The sequence below is a fragment of the Panthera leo genome, chromosome D1 (assembly GCF_018350215.1).
Source record: "Panthera leo isolate Ple1 chromosome D1, P.leo_Ple1_pat1.1, whole genome shotgun sequence".
NCBI classification, from domain to species: Eukaryota; Metazoa; Chordata; class Mammalia; order Carnivora; family Felidae; genus Panthera; species Panthera leo.
Window position 1 is genome coordinate 14,566,319 of NC_056688.1, and position 26,444 is coordinate 14,592,762.

Sequence of the window (26,444 nt, forward strand, 5' to 3'; positions counted from 1 at the left end):
CTCCCTTCTAGACCATCTGCTTCTTCTACGGCAGCCCAACCCTCTCCACTGTGCAGTCATGGGTGACAGTGCCTAGACACTGCCAAGGGGTGGCAAGGGAGAGGGGTTACCTCGGGACCTGTCCCTGGAGAATCCGTGACACCCTCAGCAGGACCATCCATGGTCTGCCTCACCACCTGCACTTCCCCTTATCTGCCTCTCCAGCTTGGCCAAGGTTCAGTGCTGCTAATTAGCAGCAATCAGCTCAGCTCTCCCAGCCCCACCCCTGCCAGATGCCGAGGCTTCCTTTCCCTCCTGCAGGGAAGGCACAGCAGGTGGCAGAGGCAGGGGGCAGAAAGAAGGAAGGAGCAGCTCTGGGGGGATGACTGAGGCAGATAATAGGGAGGGAATGGAAGGGTTTGGGAACTAAACATTGAGTCATTAGGCTGGACAAGCTGAAGGTCTCCCTAGCTCCTCCTCCAACTGAGCCTCCTTTGTAGTACAAAGCCCTTTCCCACAGTGTCTCATTAGTTTAGTCTCCAAACAACCCTGGGAGACAGGTATTATTTTTTGTAATGTCTTTGTTCTTTGGTCCACTCTGAGGTCCCCAAGGGAAGGGATCATGTCAACCTCATCACTGCTGTGCATCCCAGTGCCCAGCATGGAATTGGCATCTAATAAATAATTGCTGGATGGAAGGATGGATGGGATAATGGATGGACACACATACAGATGGATGAATGGATGATAAATCATCCCATTTTATGAATAAAGAAACTGAGGAACAGAGAGGGAAAACGTGACTTACCCAAGACCAATCTGACTGCTAGCAGCCAATCAGCACCAAGCCCCCAGTGCACTGGCCTCCTCAGCCAGCGCGCTTCCCAACACTCCAAAGTGCTCTCTCTTCATTGGTTTCTTGAACATACTCAGCCAAGAAAGGCCACCCTTCTGAAGCTCTGATTCCAATCCTTCCTCTTGCAGTTTGTCACAAGCCAAGCTACTGCCAACTCAGCTCCACAAAGAGCAGGATCCCCCAAAGCCCACTGACCATGGACTAGAGACAGGGAGCCTCTCTCTGGTCATGGTTCTGGAAAAACCTGACTGAAGCAACTAGTGGGGGAAAGGTAGACAGGGGCATCCAGAGCATGAGCCCCTGCAGAGGAACCGAGAACCCATGGTGTAAGGTGCACAGTGCTGGGCTGGGAGTCACAGAGACCATTAAAATCCCAGCTCCCATCCTTCCGCAAGCATCTGCTCCCCCACTGTGATGCCCTCCCTCCTCTCAATCTCAATGAACATGACTTCTAAGCTCTCCAAGCCTGTCTCCTGGGCAATACCTATCACACATATGACTCTGAAAGTTGAACCACTGATAAGGTGAAGTCCCACCCTGTCACAGTCCCCTGCCTCTACCTACACTCCCTGCCTCCTCTCCCCTCAGGAACCCCCAAGCCCCAGCGTCAACACACACTCCTCTCTAGCCCCTCCACACCCCAATCTAGAGGTCTTCTCACTGCGGCCTCATCTCTCCACCTCAGACCTCACCTGCTGTCCTAAGGATCTGCCACCTGCCTTCGCACTGGCTCCATCCCGACTTCTGCTCCAAGGTCAAATCAAGGCCCTTTATCCTTCAGCTCCCGTGCTTTGCTTCAGAGCCTACTTGCCTTCTAGTTCCAGGGTCACTTCTTAGTCTCCAGGTAAAAGTTCTCCCCACAGGGAGTTCTGTCCCTTCCCAGGAGGCCACCCTCAGACTTCCCTCATAGACCCTGGGGAGGCCATTTGGTTCCCACGGTACCTGCTGACCCCTACACGCCTCTGGCTTCCTAAAACTCCCTGACCAGACAGGGGTCCTTCACCTCAGGTCCAGGAACCTTAAAAAGGTCCTCAGTACACTTTTGGGTCAGTAGGAACATATGCTCATTTTCTAGGAAAAGTGTCCTCAGCTAGAGAATTCCCTGACCCAGAAAACTCAAGATTCACTGCCTGGAAGTCCCATTTCCCCTTCTACCCTACGCATGACAGATAGCTCAGGGTCAGTGCTTTGTAACTCGGTCAGGCAGCCACCACCCTAGCCCCCTCCAAAACAGAGCCTTCTGGTGTGAGGCCTGCAAGGCTCCGGGGGTCTCCATGATGAGGACAGGATATATACACGGTGGGTGCTACATGAGAGGTCAGTGGGTGCTTCATGACAGCCCATGGAACTAGAACCTTGGCAAAAGTAAGAATCCCATAGAATCTTGGAGTTAACATCTTAAGAGATCGTAAGAGGCCATTTGATGCAACCAGTCATTCAAAAAACTACTTCAGTAGCACCTTCGCCATACTCAACACTGGAGATGGACAGATGGACACAGCCCACTGAGATGATATATTTGTGCAATTCCCATTTGTTGGAAGAGGTGACTGGAGCCAGAGGGGTTCATGGCTCGTCTAAGACCAAACAGTTGGCAAGTAGAGGACAGAAACTAGGTAAGACCCAAGCACCCTGTCTTCTCGGGTTGGGTCCAGAGTTCATGACACATGCCCCTGTCCCGTAGCCTCAAATGTGGCTGCACAGGCCAGCCCCTGTCCCCCGCTCGAGAAGTGGCAAGTGGCTGGCAGGGCTCCTGAGTGTGGGCAGACACTGGAGTTACCAGGTATCTGTTTTTCCGGAGGCACACAGAGGGTTCCTGGTGGAGGAGGGTGGGAGAGAAGCCAGGAAGCCACAGCCTGTGCATGCAAATGAGGCGGCTGCACAATTAATCATCATCAAACAGTTTCATTAAGAGATGGAGGTTTGTGGCTGTTTGTCTTGGGGAAAAAAAAATACTGAAACAGCAGGAAGGAGAAGGGAGAAGGGAGGCTTGGACTGTTTATACCCAACTCAGAAACTAATGATTCTGCCCACTAGGGGAGGCCAAGGGTCTGGGGATGGTGAACAGATCTGCTAGGAGAGGAGGCTGATGGGCTCCCTGGAAGTAATCATATCCCTCCCGGACAGGGATGGTGCCCCTCCAGCTGTCAGCCCACCAAGAACCACACCAAGCACCTCCACTCAGGCCTCTTCCAGAAGCCAAAGTTTGGGGAAGGAAGGGGGCCACCTCCAGGCTGAGCTCAGGCACCATCCCAGGGCAGTAGAGTAAGGTGGTTACTGGGATTAGATTTCCAGTTTGGGAGCAGGGACTTCCCAGGGGAGAGAACAGATGCCCTATACACACCCTGGACTCAAAGCTCAAAGCCTCTTAAATGGTCTCAAAGCAGTTGTGGGACAGAAAGAAGCAGCCACTTGGAGAATCCGAACCTGGGGCCCTACTGATCCCTAAATCTCCACCTACCCCTTTCCCATGCCCCAACACCTCTTCTGTTACTCAAAAATGGAAAGAGAAAGGCAAGGGAATGGGGAGCTCCTTGTCAAGCCTTTTGGGAGCTAATGCCACAAGGCTGGAGCCTCCCTAGGCACCCAGCTGTGGAGCATGGCCCCGGTTGTCCTGGGCCAGGGAGGTCAACCCTCAGAAGAAATCTTACCAACTCCTCAAGATCTGGCTCTGTTTTCCAGCCACCTTCTTGTCCCTGTATTCAGCCTGTGTTCCATCCACATCAAGGCACTTTCCATTTCCCCAGCAGCCATGGCCTCTCATACTTCCATGCTGTTTCCTCTTTGAGAACTTTCCTCTTTGCTGCCTGCCTAGAGAACTCCTCTTTATCTATCAATGCCCACTTCAAATGTCCCCTCCTCTGTAAAGTCTTCCCTGACTCCCATACTCTACCAGATGAGGTATCTTCTTCCCTGTGCTCTACATAATTTGTGTTGTAATTATCTGTTCACCGGACAGGCCATGAAACAATAAGGTCCTTGAGGACAAAGACTACATCTTTCTTCACCTTTGTGGCACAAAGACCTCAGCTGCAGTTTAAAATTTGTCAATTGAATGAGTTTCATGAACTGGGAAAGATCACAGGTACCTCATCTACACACCGACTCAAGGCAAACGTCTAAATCATCCAGCTCAAGTTCATTTTCTTCCTGAGCTATCCCAAATCCCTGAGATTGGGAAGGGGTGAAGATGGGAGAAGTGCCCTTCACTCAGCATGCAGGGCTCCCAGGATCATGAGCCCAAGGATAAGCAACAGTTCCTGATCGGCAGATACCGTAGGCTGAAGGCCAAGCCACAGTAAAAGCCTAGTGTGGGGAACCAGAGCTCTCTTCCTAAGCTGAGTGATGCGTTGTGACAAGGAGTGTTGTGTGGGAATGCGCTGAGCCTGCAAGGGATTGCATTGCCTCTACGTCCCTATGGCCACAGGGCCCATCGGAGTGCCCTCTACCTACGAGGAACTTTTCCTACAGCTCCAAAGCACTGCTGGTAACCAGGTGGGACCAAACGGCCACAGCTCTACCTGCCCACCCAGATTCGTTCCCCCTCTCTTCTGCTCACTCCCGTCCCCTTTCCTCCAAACTTGTTGACTGTTTGTGACTTGAGTCTTCCCTGTGATGGCCAGAAGGGAGAGGATCCATTTTAAATTAACAAGGTTATTAGCAGTTAATTACCTGAGGTATCATTGTAATTGAAAAGAAAAAGAGAGAAAAGAGGTTCATAAACATTCCAGCTGCCCGTTCTCCCTCCTCACTGTCACTACGGCTGGGGTGAGGGGGACAACCACAATGTCCCCTATGCCAGGTGTACAGACCATTGACTTTTCTTGCTCACAGTATCCCTCCGTGCATTCCCACCTGTTTTCACTGGGATATCTGGCAGGGGAAACCAGACTCAAGGAGAGTAGACTGTCTACCTGACCTACACCTCACTGACGACTCTGAGAAACGCTCAGCCATAGCCATAAAGATGCAGAGAGATTTATTTTACATTGGGGGTGTTCAGGAAGGAGGCACAAACCTGATGCCTGGAGTCAATATTTTCAGTGATTTTTATCTCAGATTGTCCTCAGTGATTCTGCAATTAAGCACGGCTGGCATACATCGGCATTATCGATTTTTAGTCCCAAATTCACTGCCACCAGAGACACCACTATGTCAGGGATCAGCTCCTTTTCCTTCCTCCCCACCTCCAACAGCCCCTGCCAGGGCTAAAGGCTTCCCGGAGCAGTAGGGGCATAAAGAGGACACAGAAGGCAAAGCCTCCTCCCTCATGCTGACATCAGCACCTACTCACTAGATCCTCAGGCGAAGACCCCATACCCTGCAGTTCTTATCAGAGAGACCATCTCCTGCAGAAAACTCACCAGAAGCCATTCCATCGCTCAGGCCTCATAGAAGGAGCCCCAGACCACAGACTCCATGAAGTCTCCGCCTATGGGAGACCCCCAATCTCACCAAATTGTTCCCAGTTTAGGGTAAACCAGTAGAAGGAGCCAACCTGTGAGCTAAAAATCCCTCTTGACCTCCAGAAGATCTCCCCCAGGCACAAGCAGCAAGCGCCAGTGGCTCTCCTCACTGGCCAGGGCATTGGCAGAGGCACCGTGGATTCTGATATGGAGAACGTGGTGTGGGCACTAACGGGATGGAGGGGTGAGCTCGAGCGAAAGATACCCTCCCAACTGCTTCAAGCCTCTGCTGCCCTGAGACAGCCTGGGACTCCTGACACACCCCAGGCCACCCTCCCTGTCCCCCTTCCCTTCCCTCAGCAAAGCTCCAGCTCCCCTGCCTTAGGCTAAGCCCTCTCCCCTCTGGACCCGACTTTCCCAAGCAGAATTCAGCCCCCTGAGTAGTAGCCAGAGTGGTCAAGAGCAGACCCCTGACCTCCCACCCAACCTTCTGGAGGCAACAACAAAGAGCAAAGTGGGGAACAACAGAGCACACACAAAACCCATACATGATCACATATGTGTGCAAGTATAATTATATGAAGTATGATATACTTCACATATGATATGCACATATGCACGCAGAAAAGTGCATATATCATTAAATGTTTTAATTGAGCATTTACTATGTGACAGGTAAGTAACAGTATTAGCCACATTTTATGAAGAGAGAAACTGAGGTTCAGAGACCCTAACTAATATGTCCAAGATCACACAGCTATTATATGATGGAGAAGAATATGAACCTAGGCAGTCTGTCTGTCTCTAAACTGCCTAACTCCTAAACCTTCCAGTACATGTTTTTCAAAGATTCCACCAAAGTGGGAGTGGGGTGGGGAGGAGATGACTGGGGAGCCAAGATATACTAAAACATTCTTCTCCCCACCCTGTATGGGTAGGACAGCTGCTGCCCAACCCTGGACCAGAGTCACTCCTCCTCTCTTCTGCACCCCCAGGTGGGAGCAGGGCGTCCGAGTGCTTGGTGGGGTGAAGCCAGCCCACCAGCACAGACTCCCTCATCCAGTGCTCCCTGCCCTCTCTGCCCTTCCATCCATGCTCAGAGTAGAGGGACATAGCTAGGGCAGGGGAGGGAAAGGCCCCCACCCGTCTAGTTCACATTTCCCCACCTGCAGAGCTGCTCCCATCCCCCTTCCCGCTGAGTCTGCACTGTTCAAAGTCACCTTGCAAGTGTCTCCCATGCCCGGGAAGGCAGCCAGGGGAAGAGAAGCAGATGGGCGGCTGACATGGGCAGCATATCTACAGCTAGCATGAGGGAGGGGGTAGGGGAGGCTGGCGCTAACCTGGAGCCTGGCGCCCGGGGCTATGGCCAGGGCTGAGGGAAGGGCCAGGGGTGAGCCCAGAACCTCAGACTGTCCCTGGAACTGGGTATATCTGGACCAGTCTGCGGGTCTGGTGGGCTGCGGATAGAGCACCTGACACCTGAAGAGGGGTGTGATCTGACACCTGCAGCCACTTGAGAGCCACAACGTTCCCAGGAACCAGAGCTTCATTCCAAAAGAAGCCTAACCAGTCATAACCCCTTTCCTTCCTTTCCTGGGAACCGAGAAAACAACTAAAACAACTAGCAGGGGGAAGGAAGGAGGCCAGAGACCACTGACCCACCTCTCCCCACCCTATGCATCCCCGGCCCCTGGGATTTGCCTCCTCTGGTTCTCTGCAGGGGTGCAGCAGGACCCAAGAGAGCTGCCCTCAGGTCTCTTCCTGCCACCTAATGACTGGGAAAAATCAGTTCACTTCTCTAAATGAAATGCATAAGACATAGTTGGCACTCAACAGATGTTAGTTTCCTCTCCCTTCCCCTTCCCGCCACTTCCCACTGGAGGGAAGCCCAGGTGTCTTGCAGAGGCTGGGGGCAAAGAACCTCTCTCCCTTCCTGGTGGCAGGGCCCAGAGAGTGGAGGGCAGCAGATCCCCTTCCACTATTCCCAGCTGGCAGTGGTGGGGAGGAGGGGCACTTTGGGAACTGATGAACTCTATTGGAAATCCTGAAGAACACTGAGCTGTTGATACTAGAGTGTTCTGGGATTTCATGAGCGCTGGGGCCTTACAGGGATTCTATCAGAAAGATACTGGGGCATGATAAGAAAGCAATAGGAGTTGCTGGGGACATACTGGAAAGTTACTGGGAAACTCTGGGGTGTCCCAGGGAGCAAAGGCCATATGGGCATTCCTAGGCACACTGGGATTTCAGAGGGCATCATGCCAACTAAGGACCTTCGGAGATGACTAGGCATTCCCTGTGGGGCATGCATGGGTTCCACTAAGTGCTACAGTCTAGGCTGCCCTTCTCTTGAAAAGGAGCATGGGTGGGTAGGGATGCAGCCTGCCCCAGGGGAGCCGCAGCAGGACTACCCTGCCCTGGAAGAGGGAGTAAGCAACTCTTTGAGCAGCAACCACCAAATTGTGCTTTCCCGGTGTGGTGGCTGCCTCAGGGGAATGTGCAGCCTGGTTTGGAAAATCACCCCTAAAGAGGGGAGCAACTCCCTGCCTGGCATCAGTCCCCTCAAACTCAGGCCCCAGGCCCTACATCTACCCCCAAGGTGAAGGGACATCTGGGGCACAGGGGAGGCAGGACTGAGGCAGTAAGACTCGGTGGGGCTAAGTAGGCACCTTGTCAACAACAAAGGCTCCCAGCATATAATTGGTTCCCACTCTCAGGAAGAGAAATCTGGGGACACACAGGCTGGACCTTTGACTTATGAAAACCTCAGTTTCTTAGCCCTGGATGGCAATAGCTGTTAGGAAATCTGGACTCCTTGGGGAAAAAAATAAAGGCTTGGATAACCTACTCCCCTGTTCCCCATCTCCTACCCGCTTTTCTGAGTCCTCCCCATCCTTCAAAGACCAGCTCCCCATCCTAGTCCTCCCCAGAAGCTTTCCCCATGTCCAGCAGACCCTGCTCCTTTGATTGGCAATAGCTCTTCAGCAGGCCTTGACCTCTGCCTTGATCTGTGGTCTTCTCTGGACATGGAAGGCCTTCTCCCTAAGGCCCATGGTGATGGGGGCAGAGCAGCGGGCCACATCAGCCACCTCACCTTAGGCCTGGCCCCAGCTCCCCCTGCTCCTGCTAAGGGCTCAGGGCCTGGCAGGAGGCCACTGTGCTCTAGCTAGCAGGTAGGTTTTGTTAAGGAGAATGCGTCAGCTGTCGCCCTACTTCAGCGGATGGGGCCCAGGATGGCCCGTGCCCTGAAAAGCACCAGTGGCACTGTTGGGACAGAGGAGCTCAGACACTTCTGCCCCCAGCCTAGAACAACAAAGTCAACCGGAGCCAAAGCAGCTGCTAAGCGTGCCCGATCTGGAGGAAGCTTGCACGCAGGCTGGACGTGGAGAAGGCAGGTCACTGAGCCCAGGGCCCCGACTTGGTCCCTGTGTGCCCCCCAGAGTCAGGAAAACAAACCCAGAGTAAGCACAAGCCCCCAGGCAACCTCATGCACCTGACTGCCCCTCACTCTCAGGACTGTAGTGATGCTCCATGGGTCCCTTCACTGGACCTCAGGAATCTGCATGGCTGAACCAGGATAAGCCTCCTCACCCTTGCCCCCGGCCCAGATCGGAGGCAGCGGCTGGTCCAGGCCAGCAGAAAGCAGCAGAGAAACTTTGCACTGCACCAGTCCTTCAGGGTGGCCAGCCTGCCTCCCCACAGCCCCACCCCACCCCACCCCACCCCGGCCCTTCCTCATGCTCAGCCAGCTCCCGCCTGGCCACGGGGCGGTGAGGAGGAGCAGGAAAGGGACTGAGCACCAGCGCGGCCAGCCCCGGGGCCGGCCGCCCACTCCTCCACCGCTGGCAGCACTGAGCCCCATCATCAGGCACTAATTAAATCCCCCTAATGAGGAAATAAGGATGCAGGAGCCGGCTCCGCCGCGGCCTCCCCGGCCCACCGCCCTCGCCTCTCCATCGGACTTATCGCTCGTCACAGGATGTTTACAATAATTTTTAATTTGTGCAATTATTAATCACTTTTCTATCTGCCTCATTTGCATAATAATTAGTCATCTCACTGTTTGGCATGCCTGTGAATGACAGTGTTTTAAATTGAATTAAGATTTTAATATTCTATTTTCCTGCTTTCTTCCCCCCTCACACGCTAATCAAAGTCAGATTTGGCAGCCAGAGGGAGGGTGGGGAGGAGGCTGGCAGGCACTGGACTTGGCCTGCTCCTCGCTCCTGAGAACTGAGCTGGGAGGAGGGGCAGGTCTGGAGAGGGCAACAGCAACCCACCGGCACCCCAAACCTGGTGCCCAAGGGGTTAACTCAGCCTTGCCTAATGGAGGGAGGCAATGAGTGAGGAGTGGGCAGCGGGCAGTGGGGAGGGCAGGCGTCAGACTGTCTCAGTGGCGCCAGAGAGCAAGAAAAGCACTTTCATTTTCTGTCCAAACAGGCTGCTTTTTGCAAGGGAAGTTGGAAAGCACATTACAGGCCAGTAATTGATCCCTGGTTACTAGTCTAAGTTAACTTTGATGGCTCAAGGTCCCCCAGGTAGAGAAGCAGCTGGAACAGTCCAAAACCCATTGCCATTCTTTGGACGGACTGAGAAAACAAATCTCTGCAGTTGAGTTGGGCTCCCCTCCCCCCTCTAGAGCCACCAGCTCTCCACACACCAGCAGACCCTCTGCCCAGGCTGGGCACTTCACAGAAGCATGCAAGAGAGGGAGGGGTTCCGGCTGACCAGGGGCAACAGGAGGGGGCACACTGGCCTCTGTCAGGGGCAGGGGTGGGTTCATCTCTCTTACCCTCAAGCCCCCCTCTGACCACCCCAGGAATCCTGCTCCAGCCCCACCTCCTCACCACTAGGCTTGCCTTTCGTGTTGCCATGGTAATCCCTGTGGCTACCCTGGATACCCATTGCGGCTCCAGAATTCTCTGCTTAGGCAGAGCAGCTCTACCCACAGCCTGCTTAGAACACCTCCCCTTTTACCATCACTGAGGCCAAAGGTTGAGGAGCTAGGTTATGATCACCAACACATGGTCTGCAAAGTCAGATGCTACTTTTCCCTTAAGGTGAGTAGGGAGAGGAGATGGGACACGGGAGCTGGTGTGAGCCAGTACAGGACATCACAGGCTGGGGACCGGGGGATCAGACTCCAGCCACCAAGGCTTTCCCCAGGCCAGAGTAAAGGAAGGACCTCAGCCTACAGAGATCCGTTCCTCCCACAAGCAACAAGGTCTCCCAACTGTGCACTTAGGAGTCAAGGGAGGGAAGTCCTCCCGGCGGGGCAGATTGGATGGGGGGGTGGGGACAGGGGGGGACAGGGAGACAGAAATGGAGTCTTGCTGCCAGAGTTAAAAACTAGATGAGGAGAGAGGGCTAGAAGTTTCCAGGAGAGCCCTTCTCCTTCATAGGACTCCATGGCTGGTCTGCATTCTCCATCTACAAGTCAGGCAGGGAAGATTCTAGGTATTCCTACAGTCCCCTCTGACACAGGATGTCCCTGGGATGACCCCATGAGCCCTCTTGCTGATTCACCTAGGCAGGTGCCAGCCTCGGGAGCTGGTAGTGCCGCAAACCCACTTGCCCAGTCATCGTCTGAAGGGGCAGGACAAAAACTGCCGGGATTCAGGAGAGGCACGGTCCAATCCAGGAATTACAGGGAGCTTTTGAGAAACCAGGCCCGCAGGGGCTTGGGCTTTGTCCCCAGCTCCACTAGAAGGAACACATAGCCTTCTTATTAGTTTGTAAATCAGGCCTAGATGAGCCCAGACTTCACTGTCTCCTACCTCATCAGCAGGGGATGCACCCTTTACCACAACCAGCTTCACCCACCACACCCAGCCTCTGCTCCCCAGCCTTTCCTTCCCGCAACCCCTCAGTGGCAAAGGGAGCTCTCCAGGCTCAGAGACCTGTACACGGACCTGGTGCCACAGTTGCCTCTGCTGGCTGCCTTCACCTTCCACACCTCCCCTAGGGATGAGAAGAAGGCCAGCAGACCCTCAGAACCATGCTCACCGTGAATTCCAGCTTACCGGGGACAGTCCTGGTTTACAAGTGTTGTCTCGGCATACCTATTAATAGTACATGTGTGCTCATACACACAAACACACCATTTACTCTCAGAAGTGTCCTAGTTTGGACAAGAAAATAAATGGCTTCTCTAATCACAGGCCAGTACAGGGTCCCAGAGAGCCTGGGGAGAAAGTGGAGATGCTCTGAGCATAGAGACAAGCAACATTCTCTCAGTCCCCAAGCAGAGGTGAAGCTACGCCCTTTCAGTCAGCACCAAGAGCGAAAGTCAGAGCCCCTGTCCTGGGCCAGAGCACCAGCATGTCAACAGTCTAGCCTGGGGACAGAAGGGATGCAGGACTTTCCCAAGGCGGGGAGACACCTGACAAAAGGAAGAGTAAAAAGGAAGACAGAAGAGCCAGCTCAGCAAAAAGGTAGAAGCCTGAGGGGAGTAAGATGCTATCTTTACATGTGTCCAGCAAATGGCAACAGGGAGCAGCGTGCCTCGGCCCGTCCACGTTGCAGCGGGACAGCCCCATCCAGCTGGCTGCCTCGTACTGCTCTGGCATGTGTCCTCTTGCCCTTCCGAAAGGCCCACATAGATTGCAAAGCCTCTCTCCTTTACCCGCTTTCCCCAAGATGACTCCTTAGCCTGAATTGCAAAATCAATATAGACATTTCACAAGCTCCCATCCCCAACCTAAGAGATGAGGAAGAGAAATCGGAGCAGTCAGCCCCAGGGTAGCAGGACTCTTGGATCCCTTCCTTTTGTGCTGTTACCTGATTGATGCAAGGCTCTTAGGGATCCCCCTTCTCTCCACCTATCTGAGTTGGGATTCCTAAGTTCAGAAGTATAGAGACCACTGTGTTTCTTTGTAGGATGGGAATGGGGTTACAGATATTGGGGAATTTCTATGTCCTATCATCCAGCGAAGTTAATGTAAATTAGCTGCAAAGTAATATACAAATGCATACAATCTACATCAGGAACCAGTAGTTATGCATTCTGGGGACTCAGCAGCAACAGTCCCCACTCCATTTCTCATTATGCTTTTGATTTGCATTTCCCTGATCATTAGTGATATTGAGCATTTTTTTATGTGTCTGCTGGCCATCTGCATGCCTTCCTTGGAAAAAAGGCTATTCGGATCTTCTGCCCACTACTTCATTGGGGTTTTTTTTCCTATTGAGTTGTATGAGTCCTTTATATATTTTGAATATTAACCCTTTCTCAGATATAAGGTTTGCAAAGGTAGGTGGCCTTTTCACCTTGTTGATGGTTTCCTTTGCTGGACAGATGCTATTTAGTTTGATGTAGTCCCACTTGTTTATTTTTGCTTTTGTTGCCTTTGCTTTTGGAGGTAGATCAAAAAATCATCACCAAGACCTAAGTCAAGGAGCTTACTCCCCGTGTTTTCTCCAGATTTATGGTTTTAGGTCTCACATTCAAGTCTTTAATCCCTTTTGAGTTAAATTTTGTGAATGGTATAAGGTAGTAGTCTAGTTTCATTCTTTTGTATGTGGCTGTCCAATTTTCCCAACACTAGTTATTGAACAAACCGTCTTTTCCTCATTGTATATTCTTACCCCCTTTATCATAAATCAATTCGCCATATATATGTGGGTTTATTTCTGGGCTCTCTATTCTGTTCCATTGACCTATGAGTCTCTTTTTTATGTCAATACCATACTGTTTTGATTACTATAGCTTTGTGATACAGTTTGAAATCAGGGAATGTGATGATTTTCTCTCTCAGTATTGCTTTGGCTATTTGGAGTCTTTTGTGTTTCCATACAAATTTTATGAGTTTGTTCTGTTTCTGTGAAAAATGCCACTGGAATTTTGATAGGGATTGCACTGAATCTTTAGATTGGGGTAGGATGAACATTATGACAATATTAATTCTTCTAACATGAGCACTATAGATCTTTCCATTTATTGGTATCCTCTTCACTTTCTTTCATCAATGTCTTACAGTTTTCACTGTACAGGTCTTTCACCTCCTTGGTTAAACTTATTCCTAGGTGCTTTATTCTCTCTGATGCAATTATAAATAGGATTATTTTCTTAACATCTCTTTCTGCTAGCTTGTTGTTAGTGTATAGAAATCCAACAGATTTTTATAAATTGATTTTTGTATCCTGTGACTTTACTGAATTTATCTACTAGTTCTAACACTGTTTTGGTAGAGTCTTTAGGGTTTTACAAAATCATGTCATCCTCAAATAGTGACAGTTTTACTTCTTCCTTACCAATTTGGAAACCCTTTTATTTATTTTTCTTCTCTAACTGCTCTGGCTAAGACTTCCAATACTAGTTTAATAAAAATGGTGAGACTGGACCTCCTTGTCTTGTACCTCATCTTAGAGGAAAAGCTTTCAGCTTTTCATCATTGCATATGGTGTTGGCTGTGGACTTGTCATGTGTGGCCTTATTATGTCAAGGTACATGGCATTTATCTATACCCATTTTGTTGAGTTTTTAATCATGAATCGAGGTTGAATTTTGTCAAATGCTTTTTCTGTTTCTATTAAGATGATCATATGACTTTTATCCTTCATTTTGTTACTGTGTACCATGTTGATTTGTAGATGTCAAACCATCTTGCAATGATGGGATAAATCCCACTTGGACACTGTGTGTAATTTTTTTAATGTATTGTTGAATTCAGTTTGGTAGTATTTTGTTGAGGATTTTTTTTTTTCATCTATGTTCACCAGAGATAATGGCCTGTAAGTTTCTTTTCTTGGTGTGCCCTTGTCAGTTTTTGGTATCAGAGCAATGCTAGCCTTATAAAATGAGTTTGGAGGTGCTCCCTCCTCTTCAATCAATTCATATTTTCTATTTCTTCATGATTTACTCTTGGAATTTTGTATGTTTCTACAACTTATCCACTTCTTCTAGGTTGTCCAGTTTGTTGATGTTCAATTGTTCACAGTAGGCTCTTATGATGCTTTGTATTTGTGGTATCAGTTGCAATGTCTCCTCTTTCATTTCTAATTTTATTTATTTGAGCCCTCTTTTTTTTTTTCTTGGTGAGCCTAGCTAAAAGTTTATCAATTTTGTTTCCTTTCAAAGAACCAACTCTTAGTTTCACTGATCTTTTGTATGATCTTTTTAGTCTCTATTTCATTTATTTCCACCCTGATCTGTTATTTCCTTCCTTCTACTAACTTTGGGCTTCATTTGTTCTTTCTCTAGTTCCTTAAAGTGTAAAGTTAGATTGTTTGAGATTTTTGTTTCTTGAGGTAGGCATGTATCACTATGAATTTTCCTCTTAGAACTGCTTTTGCTGCATCCCATAAATTTTGGTATGTTGTATTTTTCCATTTTCATTTGACTCAAGGTAAGTTTTTATTTTTCCTTTGACTTCTTTGTTGACCCACTGGTTCAGTAGCATATTGTTTAATCTCCCCATATTTGTATTCTTGTTTTCTTTTCTCCAGTTTCCTCTTGTAATTAATTTCTAGTTTCATACCATAGTGGTTAGAAAAGATCCTTGATATTATTTCAGTCTTCTTAAATTTATTAAGACTTGTTTTGTGGCCTAACATATGATTTATCCTGGAGAATGTTCCATGTGCCCTTGAGAAAAATGTGTATTCTGCTGCTTTTGGATGGGATGTTCTGTATACATAACTATTAAATTCATCTGGTCTAATGTGTCATTTAAGGCCTTATTGATTTTTTTTTAATGTTTATTCATTTTTTGAGAGAGAGAAAGAGAGACAGAGAGACAGAGAGAAAGAGTGTGAGTGAGAGAGGCACAGAGAGGGAGGGAGACGCAGAATCCGAAGCAGGCTCCAGGCTCTGAGCTGTCAGCACAGAGCCTGACGCAGGACTCGAACTCATGAACCATGAGGTCATGACCTGGCCGAAGTCAGATGCTCAACCGAGCCACCCAGGCACCCCTCCTTATTGATTTTCTGTCTGGATGATCTATCCATTGGTGTAAATGGGGTATTAAAGGACCCCACTATTATTGTATTGCCATCTATTTCTCCCTTTGGGTCTCTTAATATTTGTTTATTGATTTAGGTGATCCTATGTTGAGTGTATAAATATTTACAAATATTACATAAATAGGAAGCACTTAATTCAGCCATTCTGCCCATAGCAAGGAAGCCAGGGAAAACTCCATAAAGGAAACACTTGATCTGGGATGAGTAAGGTTCTGCTATGGGGAGAAAAAAAACAGAATAGCAGAAGCAGCTTGGAAAAACACAGAGATTGGAACCAGTGGTGTTTGATCAGGCAAGTGAGAAGTCCAGAAATTCCAGGGAAAGGGTTGATAGGTCAGGTCACAAAGGACTTTGACAGAATGCTGAGCAGACTCAACACATGTTGTAGATAAAGGCTTCCTCCTCAATTTGCCTCCTACATGACCCTGGAGGCATTCCTATCCTCAGTCTCTCCATCAATACTGGGATAATGATGCTTCCCTTACCCTGTTCCCATGAAAGCTACAAACTCCCTGTCACTGGTACTGGGTTGGTTGGCAGAGCCACTCCATGAATATCTGACAGGAGGTCCATGTACTAATTAAGCATTCATCTAATGCTGCATACATGACAATCAATTATTAGCTCTGCTAATTAGAAACCTCCACTAAGAAGTTTTGGGGAGCAACCGGAAGGCAATGAACCAATTTTGGCCTACTCTTACCCAGAGTAACCACAAGACTTATTCATTCAGTCATTGAGACAAATAGCATAGACTTTAGAAGCTCTGTGGTCTGTAGCCTCAGCTTCCTTGTCTACAAAATGGAAACATTAGCATCAAATTTATTGAGTTTTTATGAAATTAATGTATAGAGGAGAGTGCCTGGCCCATAGCAGCACTAAATAAAGGACAGCTATTAGTTCTAAGGTATAATTCCTTAGTCTAGGAGCTTGGGATTTGAAAATGAGCAGAAGGCCTAAGAAAATAAGAATATGAATAAAAATAAGAAAATGACTAAGAGTCCTGGCCAGAGGACCTCATGATCCACAAAACAGCATGACGAATGTTGACTACAAAATGCCATGAAAACTCAGAAAAAAGGCTGACTTGGTAAGCTGACCCTGCACTTACAGCAGCAGCACAAGTTTGCATTGTGAGTCCCTAAGCAGAACCGGGCAAGACAAGGCCCTTCTAGCCCCTGCCATATCCCCTAGAGGTCTCCCAGCACCTCAAGTGGTTGTTTGAGTTTGTCTTTCTCAAAAGTTTCTCTAAACTCCACAGTGAAAGACTTTCTAATTTGTAACTCAGAAGTTAAGTCCTCTCCAGCATGAGACCATGTTGGCTGAACCTTAGGAGAAGGAATGGGCCCAGATAAGCCCCATTCCAGCCTCCTCCTCTCCTGCACCAAGAAAAACCAGGACAAGGTCCACCATCCCATTACCTTACATGATGAGAAAGTGTCAAAGAGCAAGACAGTGGGATTTCTAGGGGCTGGAGTTAACTATAGTGGCCCAAAATGCCAACTGCACAAGTAGGCAAAGGGGGTAACGTGGCTCCATCTCCTCTCACAACACGTGTAAAGGAGCAGTGGGAACTTCTGACGATGGTTTTCTCAGTGGGAATCAATGGTGGGATGTGATCACCATGGAAGCTAATTCAAACTTAAATACATTGATTACAATATAATATCTAAATGCAGAGAAGTAACAGTCCTATGATCAGTCCTCTGATCAGAATACCCTGCGCCTTAGGACCCAAGCCAGGTGCTGTACTTTAAAAGGGGCAGCAAACCAGAGTGACTTCAGAGAAGATAGTATGGGACTCAAAGTCACAGTTGAAGAAACTAGACAAAAGTAAGATGGGCCCAGCAGCTTTCCTACAATGTCAACATAACTGTGATATTACTTCGCGATCATAAAGGAGGTGCCACAGTTAAAGGGGAAAATGTCTTACTGTCAGCTACTCAAACACAATAAATTCCAGAGATTCCTCCCTCAGTCCCTGCTTCAGGTTCATGTGATATTCCCCAACCCACACAGCACCTGCAGGATGGCACGTTCAAGAATAGTTTCTGTACAGGAACCCTCTTGCACTGTTGGTGGGAATGCAAATTGGTGCAGCCTCTCTGGAAAGCAGTGTGGAGGTTCCTCAGAAAATTAAAAATAGACCTACCCTATGACCCAGCAATAGCACTGCTAGGAATTTATCCAAGGGATACAGGAGTACTGATGCATAGGGGCACCTGTACCCCAATGTTTATAGCGGCACTCTCAACAATAGCCAAATTATGGAAAGAGCCTAAATGTCCATCAACTGATGAATGGATAAAGAAATTGTGGTTTATATACACAATGGAATACTACGTGGCAATGAGAAAAAATGAAATATGGCCTTTTGTAGCAACATGGATGGAACTGGAGAGTGTGATGCTAAGTGAAATAAGCCATATAGAGAAAGACAGATACCATATGGTTTCACTCTTATGTGGATCCTGAGAAACATAACAGAAACCCATGGGGGAGGGGAAGGAAAAAAAAAAAAAAAAAAAGAGGTTAGAGTGGGAGAGAGCCAAAGCATAAGAGACTGTTAAAAACTGAGAACAAACTGAGGGTTGATGGGGGGTGGGAGGGAGGGCGGGGTGGGTGATGGGTATTGAGGAGGGCACCTTTTGGGATGAGCACTGGGTGTTGTATGGAAACCAATTTGACAGTAAATTTCATATATTAAAAAAAATAAATAAATAAAAAATAAAAAAATAAAAGAATAGTTTCTCTAGTCTATTCAGTCTGTCCCTGGGCTTCATTTATGACTCTAGGACCCACCTTGAGGCCACCCTCAAAGGTTCACAGTGAACATGCCTCCAGACCATCTGCACTGACCACCTCAGTCCTTCCCTATGGTCCTTCATCCTTTTCCTCCCGCCCCTCCTCTTGTGTCAGCCTCTGGCTGAATTGTCACGCTTCGTTCTGTTGCTGGATTGGGGATGGAGGGGAGGGAAGAGGCCCTATGTGAAGTGTACAGACACAAGTAGACCCTATGTATAAAGATTAATTTCCTACTACCTTTTATGCAAAAATTGTCTGCTTCCTTTCTGATGTAAGTTTCAGTACAAAACTCTCCTTATTACCTTAAACTTATGACTCTAGGAAGAGAAGGAAAAACTTATTTCAACACATTTAAAATGCTGTCAGGTAGAACAGGGGTTACCAATCTGTTTTTGTAAGCCCCAAGATGGAAAATTCAGGCAAATGGTGAAGCCACAGGGTTAACATAACTGCTAGAGTTGTCCAAGAATGGGCTACATATGTCCCCGGAAGTGGTGACAGGGGAGAAAGTGTTCAAACATGGGTAGGAGTGGCACTTCCTGAAATGTGACTTGCCAGGGGACTCCAGCAGTAGAGTGGATGGGAGAATTAGGTCTCTTTAAGACCCTAACTTTGGTTCTAGGATTCATATCATTAGCAGTGTATTTCCATAGGACCAAAGGTTGGGATAGCAGTTGAACTAGTAAACTGATGGAAAATACTTTTAAATTAATTGGTGTGGGGAAAGTGTCATGAATAGAAGTTCTTTATGTTATCCTCCACCTCTGACATTCCTGTTTTATGATTCCAGGTTCTGAAAGAGTGTCAGCTACTGGCAAATCCATACAGCTGACAAGATGCAGGTCAACCTTCTGTCTCAGGACAACTGGTGAGTATGTATATATGTGCATGTGTGTGTGTGTGTGTGTGCGTGTGTGTGTGTGCGCATAGCGGACATAAGGGCAGGAAACCACAGACGTTTTCTGAAGGGCACATGCACATGCACACACACATCTCCCACACAGTGGAGATCCAGAAGTGGACTTGAGAAATGGTAGCAGAGATAAGATCCAACAATCTTGAGACCTGACCAATTCCATAATCGCCCCCTCCCCTAGCTGCTGGTCCCAGGAGTCTGTTGTTAGGGAAATAGCCACTTCCACCTCCCCTCCCAAAGCCAGTAGGGTGGCTTTCATATTCAGTGAGGAGGACCCTGGCAACCTAAGACACCAAACCTCAGAACCAATGCCAATCTGCCAAAGTATGGGCACTCACTCAGGAGCTGGGGACAGACGGCAGGGCTAAGCAAGGATGCTACTCCAATCACAACCCCGAAAGCCAGAAGGCCACAGTGTCCACCTTCGGCCATATCTGTGAGCTCTCTGACTGTGGCTGAGTGTCCTCTGGTCACCCCCTACCCAGCATCCCCCTTCTCACTCCCCTACCTGTCCCCAAAGCTCCTGTTCTCTGTACAGAGTTGGCAGGCAGAAGACACAGGACACTTCCTGTCCTGGGTACTGCTCTCACCCAGGGCGGCTTATACCTTAATGGCTCAAGGGCAGACCTCCCCACAGAGTTCTTTTTACCTGCTCCCCACTACAGCGGTAGCCTGCCAACATCAACCATCGGTAAAATGGCTCTTTGGCAGGTCCTTTCTCCATCCTGCAGATCACCACACACCCTACCCTGCTTTCTCCACTTCACATTGGCCAGTCCAAAATGGTTCTTTCCTCACCTGCCGAAAAGCTGCTTCTAAAAGGGCAGCAACCCCTTCTCTCCCAATCTCCCACGCTTTAACCAAAAATGCTGAGTCTAAGTGCAGCCCGTGCAGAGGGCCACCCTGCCTCTCTCTCCCTGAAAGAGTGTCAGCTGCTGGCAAATCCCTGCGGAGGGGCTTCTACAGGTCCTGTGGGGTACATCCTTATGGCTTCGAAGCAAGCAAGGGAACAAACCCCTGACTCAGGTCTAAACCTCTTATGCTCCTGGAGACTACTCTTTCCTCTGCCTCTTAGGAAACATAGACACAGCAACTGTACCAAGCCCTAGGGTAGGGCACCCCCCTATCCAGAGTTCGGCCCATCAATCAGTGAGCCCACCGGTAACCAATGTCATCATAAGCCACCTCTCCTGCAACCACCACTACTTTCAAGGCCAAAAAAAGGAAAAGAAAAAAAGACCTGAAATGCTCATTTAAAATAACTGCTGTTGAAATGTCATATGCCCTTACATGCAAAGAAAGCACTGCACATGCTTTCTCACACACACACACACACACACACACACACACACCCATCCTGCCCAGTTCTTACTGCTGGGGCCTCAAATAAACTCAGTTTGGGTCCTATCTGAACACCATGGCCACCAGCAACATCCCAGCTCTGCCCTCAGGGGGGTGGGGTAGGGGTAACGGGTAAGGGAAGGCTGCCATGAGGTAAATGGGGAAAACTCACTGGAATAGGTCTATCACTACTCCTACCCCTGCTCTAGATACCCCCTCTCCTGGGAACAGAAGACCCGGCCCACTTGACCACCCTTCCTCAAATAGCACCACCCTCAACCGCACCCAAGCAAGACAGGCTGGCTCTCCAAACCCAGCCAGGGGACAGCCATCCTAGTGTTCAGGTAAGGTGGGGAGTGAGATGAGAGTGGACCCAACAAGGACATGTGCCGCTGATACGGCAGAAACGCTCTTGGAAATATTTTAGTGTTCACATTTTAAGACAAGGTATTACTTATGAAGCGCCTCCTACATGCCAGGCACCATGCTGGATACTTTATCTCAGATCTTCTCCAATAACCCAGGAAGTGAGTTTACAAATAGGTAAATTGTGGCTCAGCGAAGTAAGGGAACTTGCTGGAAAGTAGCACATGCCTCGTCTTTGATGACCTCTCACTGTAAGAGACCCATCCCCCAATGACTTCCACAATTAAGATGGAGAGGTAAGAAGGACCCTACTCTGGGAAAGCAGCAGCAGGGGGGTTGCTTTGCAGGAGTCAGAAGAAGCCCAGGAGGAAATAGCCCCAGGAGATATTAAATACCGCCTGGAGCCCCTTCCCAAGGCTCCACTCCAGACGCAACCCCCAAGCTACTCCAACCAGCACAGCAAGCCTCAGTGGCTCCCCTTCAGTACAACCTATGGAGAATGTTATAAGCCCGGGAGGATACAGCCTGTGACTTACCATGGGGAGAAACCCTCCCATTCAGGTGAGACTTAGCTTCATGGCGAAAAGGGTAACAGGATAGATGAGTGGCACTCAGTATAAATCCACCTACCTCACCCTTCCCCCGGGGCACTCCTATCTCCCAGGCTGATCCCAGGGGTGGGAACCACCAGCGCAGGAGAATACAGTAAGCAGTAAAGACCCCAGCCCTGTCTCTTCAAGAGCCCTTCAGGCAATATTTGACTACAAGGCCAGCTAGGAGCACTCTGGGAGGAGACCACACCAACCACCCCATCCTAGCCTACCTTCCTCCCTATTTAGGCTAGACCAGTGGACAGCTCTGTAGTCCAGGTTTTCAAAGCTCTGGTGACCCAAAAAGGGGTGGGAGAATACTCTGGATTCCACACCAAAGATTCTTTAGTTCTGGTCTTGGGGAGACAACCCTAAAGGTCAGATTGGAGGAAGAGGCAATGCTCTTACATTGGGTCTATTATTCCCCTTATGAAAGGTTTGCTTAAATAGAATGAGCCGTGCAGGAGCCAAGGCTGGGGTCCAGGTCCTACTGTCAAGATCTTCCCTCTCAAGACTTTCCCACACAGAGGAGGGACTCTGCACACTTTCTTGCTCCCTTCAGGTGACGACTATATGACCACTACTCATCAGATTTCCTTGCAGAGCCCTCTTCTTGGTCAGTCCACGTTCCCAGTCCATATTCAGGGCAGAAAAATAGGACCAATAGTGCGTCCAGGCCACATGGAGTACACCAGCCAATACCAGAGTGACTTCCAAGCCTCAGGGTGGAATCAAGTCCTCAAAACTGACCCAGACAAAAGAAGCCAGGGGATCAAGTGAGTAACCAGAACTGTTGGCAAGCTGCAGGGTTGCTGTGGGGGAAGGGGCCAGAGGAGGGCTCTATTGCCCAAGAGAAAGGTACTGATGGTCCCCAACTTATGATGGTTTCATTTACAATTTTTCGACTTTCTGACGGTGCAAAAGCGATGCACATTCAGTAGAAACCGTACTTCAAATTTTGCATCTGGATCTTTCCCCACACTGGTGTGACACAGTACGATCCTCTCTGGTGACGCTGAGGGGTGGCAGCGGCCCTCAGCTCCCAGTCAGCCCCGCGATCACGAGGGTTCCCTGACAACATTTCTGCACCCATGCAGCCATTCTGGTTTTCACTTTCAGTACAGTATTCAATACGTGACATGAGCACTTTCTTATAAAATAGGCTTTGTTGCCCAACTATGGGCTAACGTAAGGGTTCTGAGCACGTTTAAGGTAGGCTAGGCTAAGCTATGATGTTCAGTATTTCAGATGCATTAAATGCATTTTCCATTTAAGATATTTCCAACTTACGACAGGTTTATGTAGATGTATCCCCATTATAAGTCAAGCAAGATCTGTAATAATTTAGAACTCAGTCTTCTGTCCAATTCAGAGACATGGTTATAGAAGGCAACAAAGCAAAGGAGTAATTGTTTTAGAATCCTGGATCTTCAACTAGTTCAGATTTATTTCGTCCTCACCTAAGTTTTGGGCAAGGACAAACTGCCTGCTGTTCATAACTGGGGGTAAGTCTCCTCCCCCGTGCATCTCTGAGAGACAGGAGCTCAAAATGCAAGCCAGGAGGTAGAGCAGCCAGGCTTATCTGGTACTCATGAAATTACAGAGATTCGGGCATTCCCCTTGCCCATCCTTGTCCTGGCTTCTCCCCTATTAGAGCTTGCTTCCCTTGGGGGCCCAGCATGGCCCTCTACTTCCCTCTGACTCATCCCTGAAAGGTTAGAAGGCCCAGCTCCAACGCAGAGCCAGGCATACGCGCACAGTGCCACACAAATGTTACAGAAATGTCCTATTCCACAGTGGTAGAGGAAAGGATAACCTTCACTGGGAAGTGAACAGGGATGCGAGCCTAGCAAGTAAGAAAGCTCTTTTCCCCCTTCCCTAACAAACATACCTCCAAGCTCACTTCCCAAGACCACATTCTCTAAGCCAAGCCTCTAGCTGCCTAGCAGGGCGTTCTAGAATGCTTTCCATCACCCTATCCTTTGGCTGCAGGTGTCGCATCATCTCTGCTGGGTCTTAGCATGATAACTAGGGAGTATGAAAAAGAAACAGAGATAAAATTAATTAAAATTTTATTTTCGGAGGAGAAATAAATGTGTATTTGAAATTACCTGAAAACACTCTGTACAGTTTAGGCAGACACACATAGGAAAAGCAAAAAAAACCACGTAGATGGCCCGGTGCCCCTCTATTTGGCATGCCGGGATTGGTTCCCAGGTATAGGTCCTGACCTCTAGAAATGTGTTTACCCCTTGCAGCAAATACACCCAGACTGTGCAGAAAGACAATGTCCCTGGCTGGCAGTCCACTATGCATCAGCATCCGAAACCGAGATGGGTGAAGCAGGAGATGACCATCCTGGGTAGGAAGAGCACTGTCAAGTTTGACGGAGGCACAGTGACCAGGGTAAAGTGCCCAAGCTCTCTGTCTAGAGGTAATCAGCATGAGGGTCCTAACTACTCCCTCAACCCAAGGAGGGGAATGGGGGTAGAAAGGGAACAAAGGAAAACGTTTACCCGACCAGGACACCCCAACCCCACTTGTCTTGAGAAATCCAGAAATTTTACTTTCCTGAATCTGCAGCCACTTATGGACTCTGATATTTGTCCCTGACCACAGAGGTGAGGTACATATGCACTTAGCATATGCTGGACACGTGGTAAGTACTTAACAAAAGATAGCAATTAAAATCATCATTATTATTATTTCCCCAGACATGCATTCCTCTCTTCCCAGATGTCTTATCTACCTCCTCCCAAATCCCTGGTAAAAAGAGTCAAGGGTAAGTGCCCCTCTAGCACACTCAGGGTCTTCAAAGCCAAGTTACAAACTGAAACTACCAGCAAGCAATTCTTCCAGGACTGTAGAACTCAGCCCCAAGTATGCTACGGAGACCTTCATCACAGAGGCTATGACAAGCCCCTGGTAAGAACTGCTGTGGGCAGAGGACAGACCTCTGGACTACCCCTTCACCTGTCACCTTGCTATCAGGGTGAGGGTGGGTGGGGGGAGAACTGTAGGGAGTGGAGTCTGATGTTTAAACCCTGGATCTTTCCCAACCTAGAGCAATTCTGAGCAAGTTAACCTCTCTGCACAAATGTTTTCTCCTCTGCCAAAAGGAAAAGAAAACAAACCTTGATTACTAGGCACTAGACACTGCATTTCTATCCGTGACTCCTTCTGAGCATAACATGCAGGGAGGGTAAGGTACACTCCTTTTTCAGCTGACTGCTCTCTGTCCCCTCAAGAGTGTGGGTTCGCAGGCACCACCTCAGGATCAAACTACCACCAGGACCTCCTACATGCCCTTGTTTTCTGAAAGATTGAACCTCTGTAAGCTCAAGGTCAACAGCAGCAAATGGGAGCCAAACAAAATTTCTCTACTGAGCAAAGGAAAACATTCAGGTACAAAGGAAATTTGTCTTCCCAGATACAATAATGTTTGCATACGGCCAAAAAAAAAAAAAAAAAAATAGCCAGCGTCGTGGGGCAGACATAATTCAGCTCCAGCCTGGCCCCATAATCTCTCTGCCTATTTTTACAGACCAGTCCAGCTGCCTGAAAGCCGGCTCCAGAAGTACTTTTGACAAGAGGACTCAAAATCCCAAAAAAATAATAATAATCGGGAGAAAGAAATCGCCCAAATAACCTATGCAAAAATGCACAGTTGGGCACCCATATCGAACCTTAAAACTGAGGTCCCACCATAACTACCTCATAGCACAGACTCAGTTTTCCCACTGGGATTTCCCAGTCACACCCTGACCCTAATACAACTCTTTGAAACTAACTGAGCAAGGGTGAGTAACCTTTTTAGAAAGGAAGGATGCACTGTGAGTCTTAGAAGGTCAGTGTGTTCCAGGACTCCTGAGGGAAAAAGAGGTCAGACTATTTCCCCCTAACTAATGAATGAATGGCAAAGCATCAAAACTTTTCTTGTCAGTGCCATCAATTAATGACATTCTATTTGAGCTACAGCGTCTGCTCACTGCTGCTTTTTTTCCCTTTACATTCTCTGAGATTATAATTCACATACCATAAAATTTACCCTTTTAAAGTGTATAATCCAGTGGGTTTGAGTATTGCTCACTGCCGCTTAAGTCTAAACTTCAGAGTGGAGAAAGTGGCACAGGAAAGGAAGGAGAACATGAGGGTCTGGATTGATTAAAACAAACAAACAAAATCTTCCACGTAGAGAAAGTATCCAAAGCCTAAGGGAGAATCTCATCAAAGTCTAAACACCAGGTCTCTCTCTTAAAAATACTTACCATATTGAAAACAGGATTACGTTTCTGGTTTTAAAAGAGGGATAAGACATGGAATAGGCAACTGAATTTAGCCACCTATATATCCTTGAGAGATGCTAAAACACGGATAAGACCCAGAGGCCTCCTTTCCCCAGTCAGGAAAAGGCATATCACACTGCCCTCTAGTAGTCAGCCTAGGGAATGACAGCCAGCCACCTGCTGAACAGACTTGGAGGTCTCTGCCCTGGAGGATGTGCTGTGCTCACATACACTAAGGCAGAAAAATCGGAGGGAGAAGAAATTCGTAAATTTTCACCAGTGCCTACCAAACACAGAGCTCACCTACAGTAAAATCTATCTACTTCCCCTCCACCTAAGTCTCTGCTTGAAAACAGATAGATTCCTTTGTTAAGGAAAAAACAATGTGGTTTAAGGTTTCTAAAACATCTGAGCCTGTCTTAGTCCATTCAAAACAAAATGCTGTAACAAAAATACCCTATACTGGGGAGCTTAAACAACATGCATTTATTTCTCACAGTTCTGGAGGCCTGGGGGTCCAAGATCAAGACATTAGCAGATTGATTTGGTATCTGATGAGGTTCTTCCTGGTTCAGAAGCTAGCTTCTCGCTGTGTCCTCACATGGCAGAAAGAAAACAAGGGAGCTCTCTGGGGCTTCTTTTACAAGGGCACTAATCTCATTCGTGAGGCTCCACCCTCAGGACCTTATCACCTCTTAAAATTCCTACTTCCTAGTATCATCACACTGGGGCTAGGATTTCAACATGGGACTGTGGGGGGCGGGAGGATACAACATTCAGTCCACAACAGCCTCCTAAAGCAAGGTGTTCCTAAGAAAGAGTGGGGCCCCATTAAAATGAAGTTAAAACCTGGGCCCATACAGAAATAAAACCCAGCTGTGTATAAGAGTTGTGACAAACGGCTAGGAGTTGAATGTACTCACTGCCACTTCTGGC

General features: G+C 48.3%; 1 protein-coding gene across 24 annotated transcripts; it reads left to right on the plus strand.

Moving 5' to 3' along the window:
* Window positions 1–10,150: 10,150 nt before the first annotated feature.
* Window positions 10,151–25,152, plus strand: LOC122201430. Of its 24 annotated transcripts, none has more exons than XR_006194151.1 (11): window positions 10,151–10,301; window positions 18,800–18,877; window positions 20,476–20,610; window positions 20,980–21,193; window positions 21,785–21,998; window positions 23,481–23,656; window positions 23,747–23,848; window positions 23,937–24,004; window positions 24,082–24,147; window positions 24,447–24,627; window positions 24,767–25,152. XR_006194151.1 is itself a non-coding variant. In XM_042907293.1 (11 exons), the coding sequence occupies exons 5-11, from the start codon at window positions 21,170–21,172 to the stop codon at window positions 24,868–24,870; spliced, it is 888 nt and encodes a 295-aa protein (XP_042763227.1). In that variant the 5' UTR covers window positions 10,151–10,301; window positions 11,403–11,675; window positions 18,800–18,877; window positions 20,476–20,610; window positions 20,980–21,169; the 3' UTR covers window positions 24,871–25,152. The 24 variants fall into 24 exon arrangements, 9 of the variants coding, with proteins under 9 accessions (XP_042763227.1, XP_042763226.1, XP_042763231.1 ...); XR_006194150.1 differs by having other exon boundaries at window positions 24,471–24,627; XR_006194158.1 differs by having other exon boundaries at window positions 24,486–24,627.
* Window positions 25,153–26,444: the final 1,292 nt, after the last annotated feature.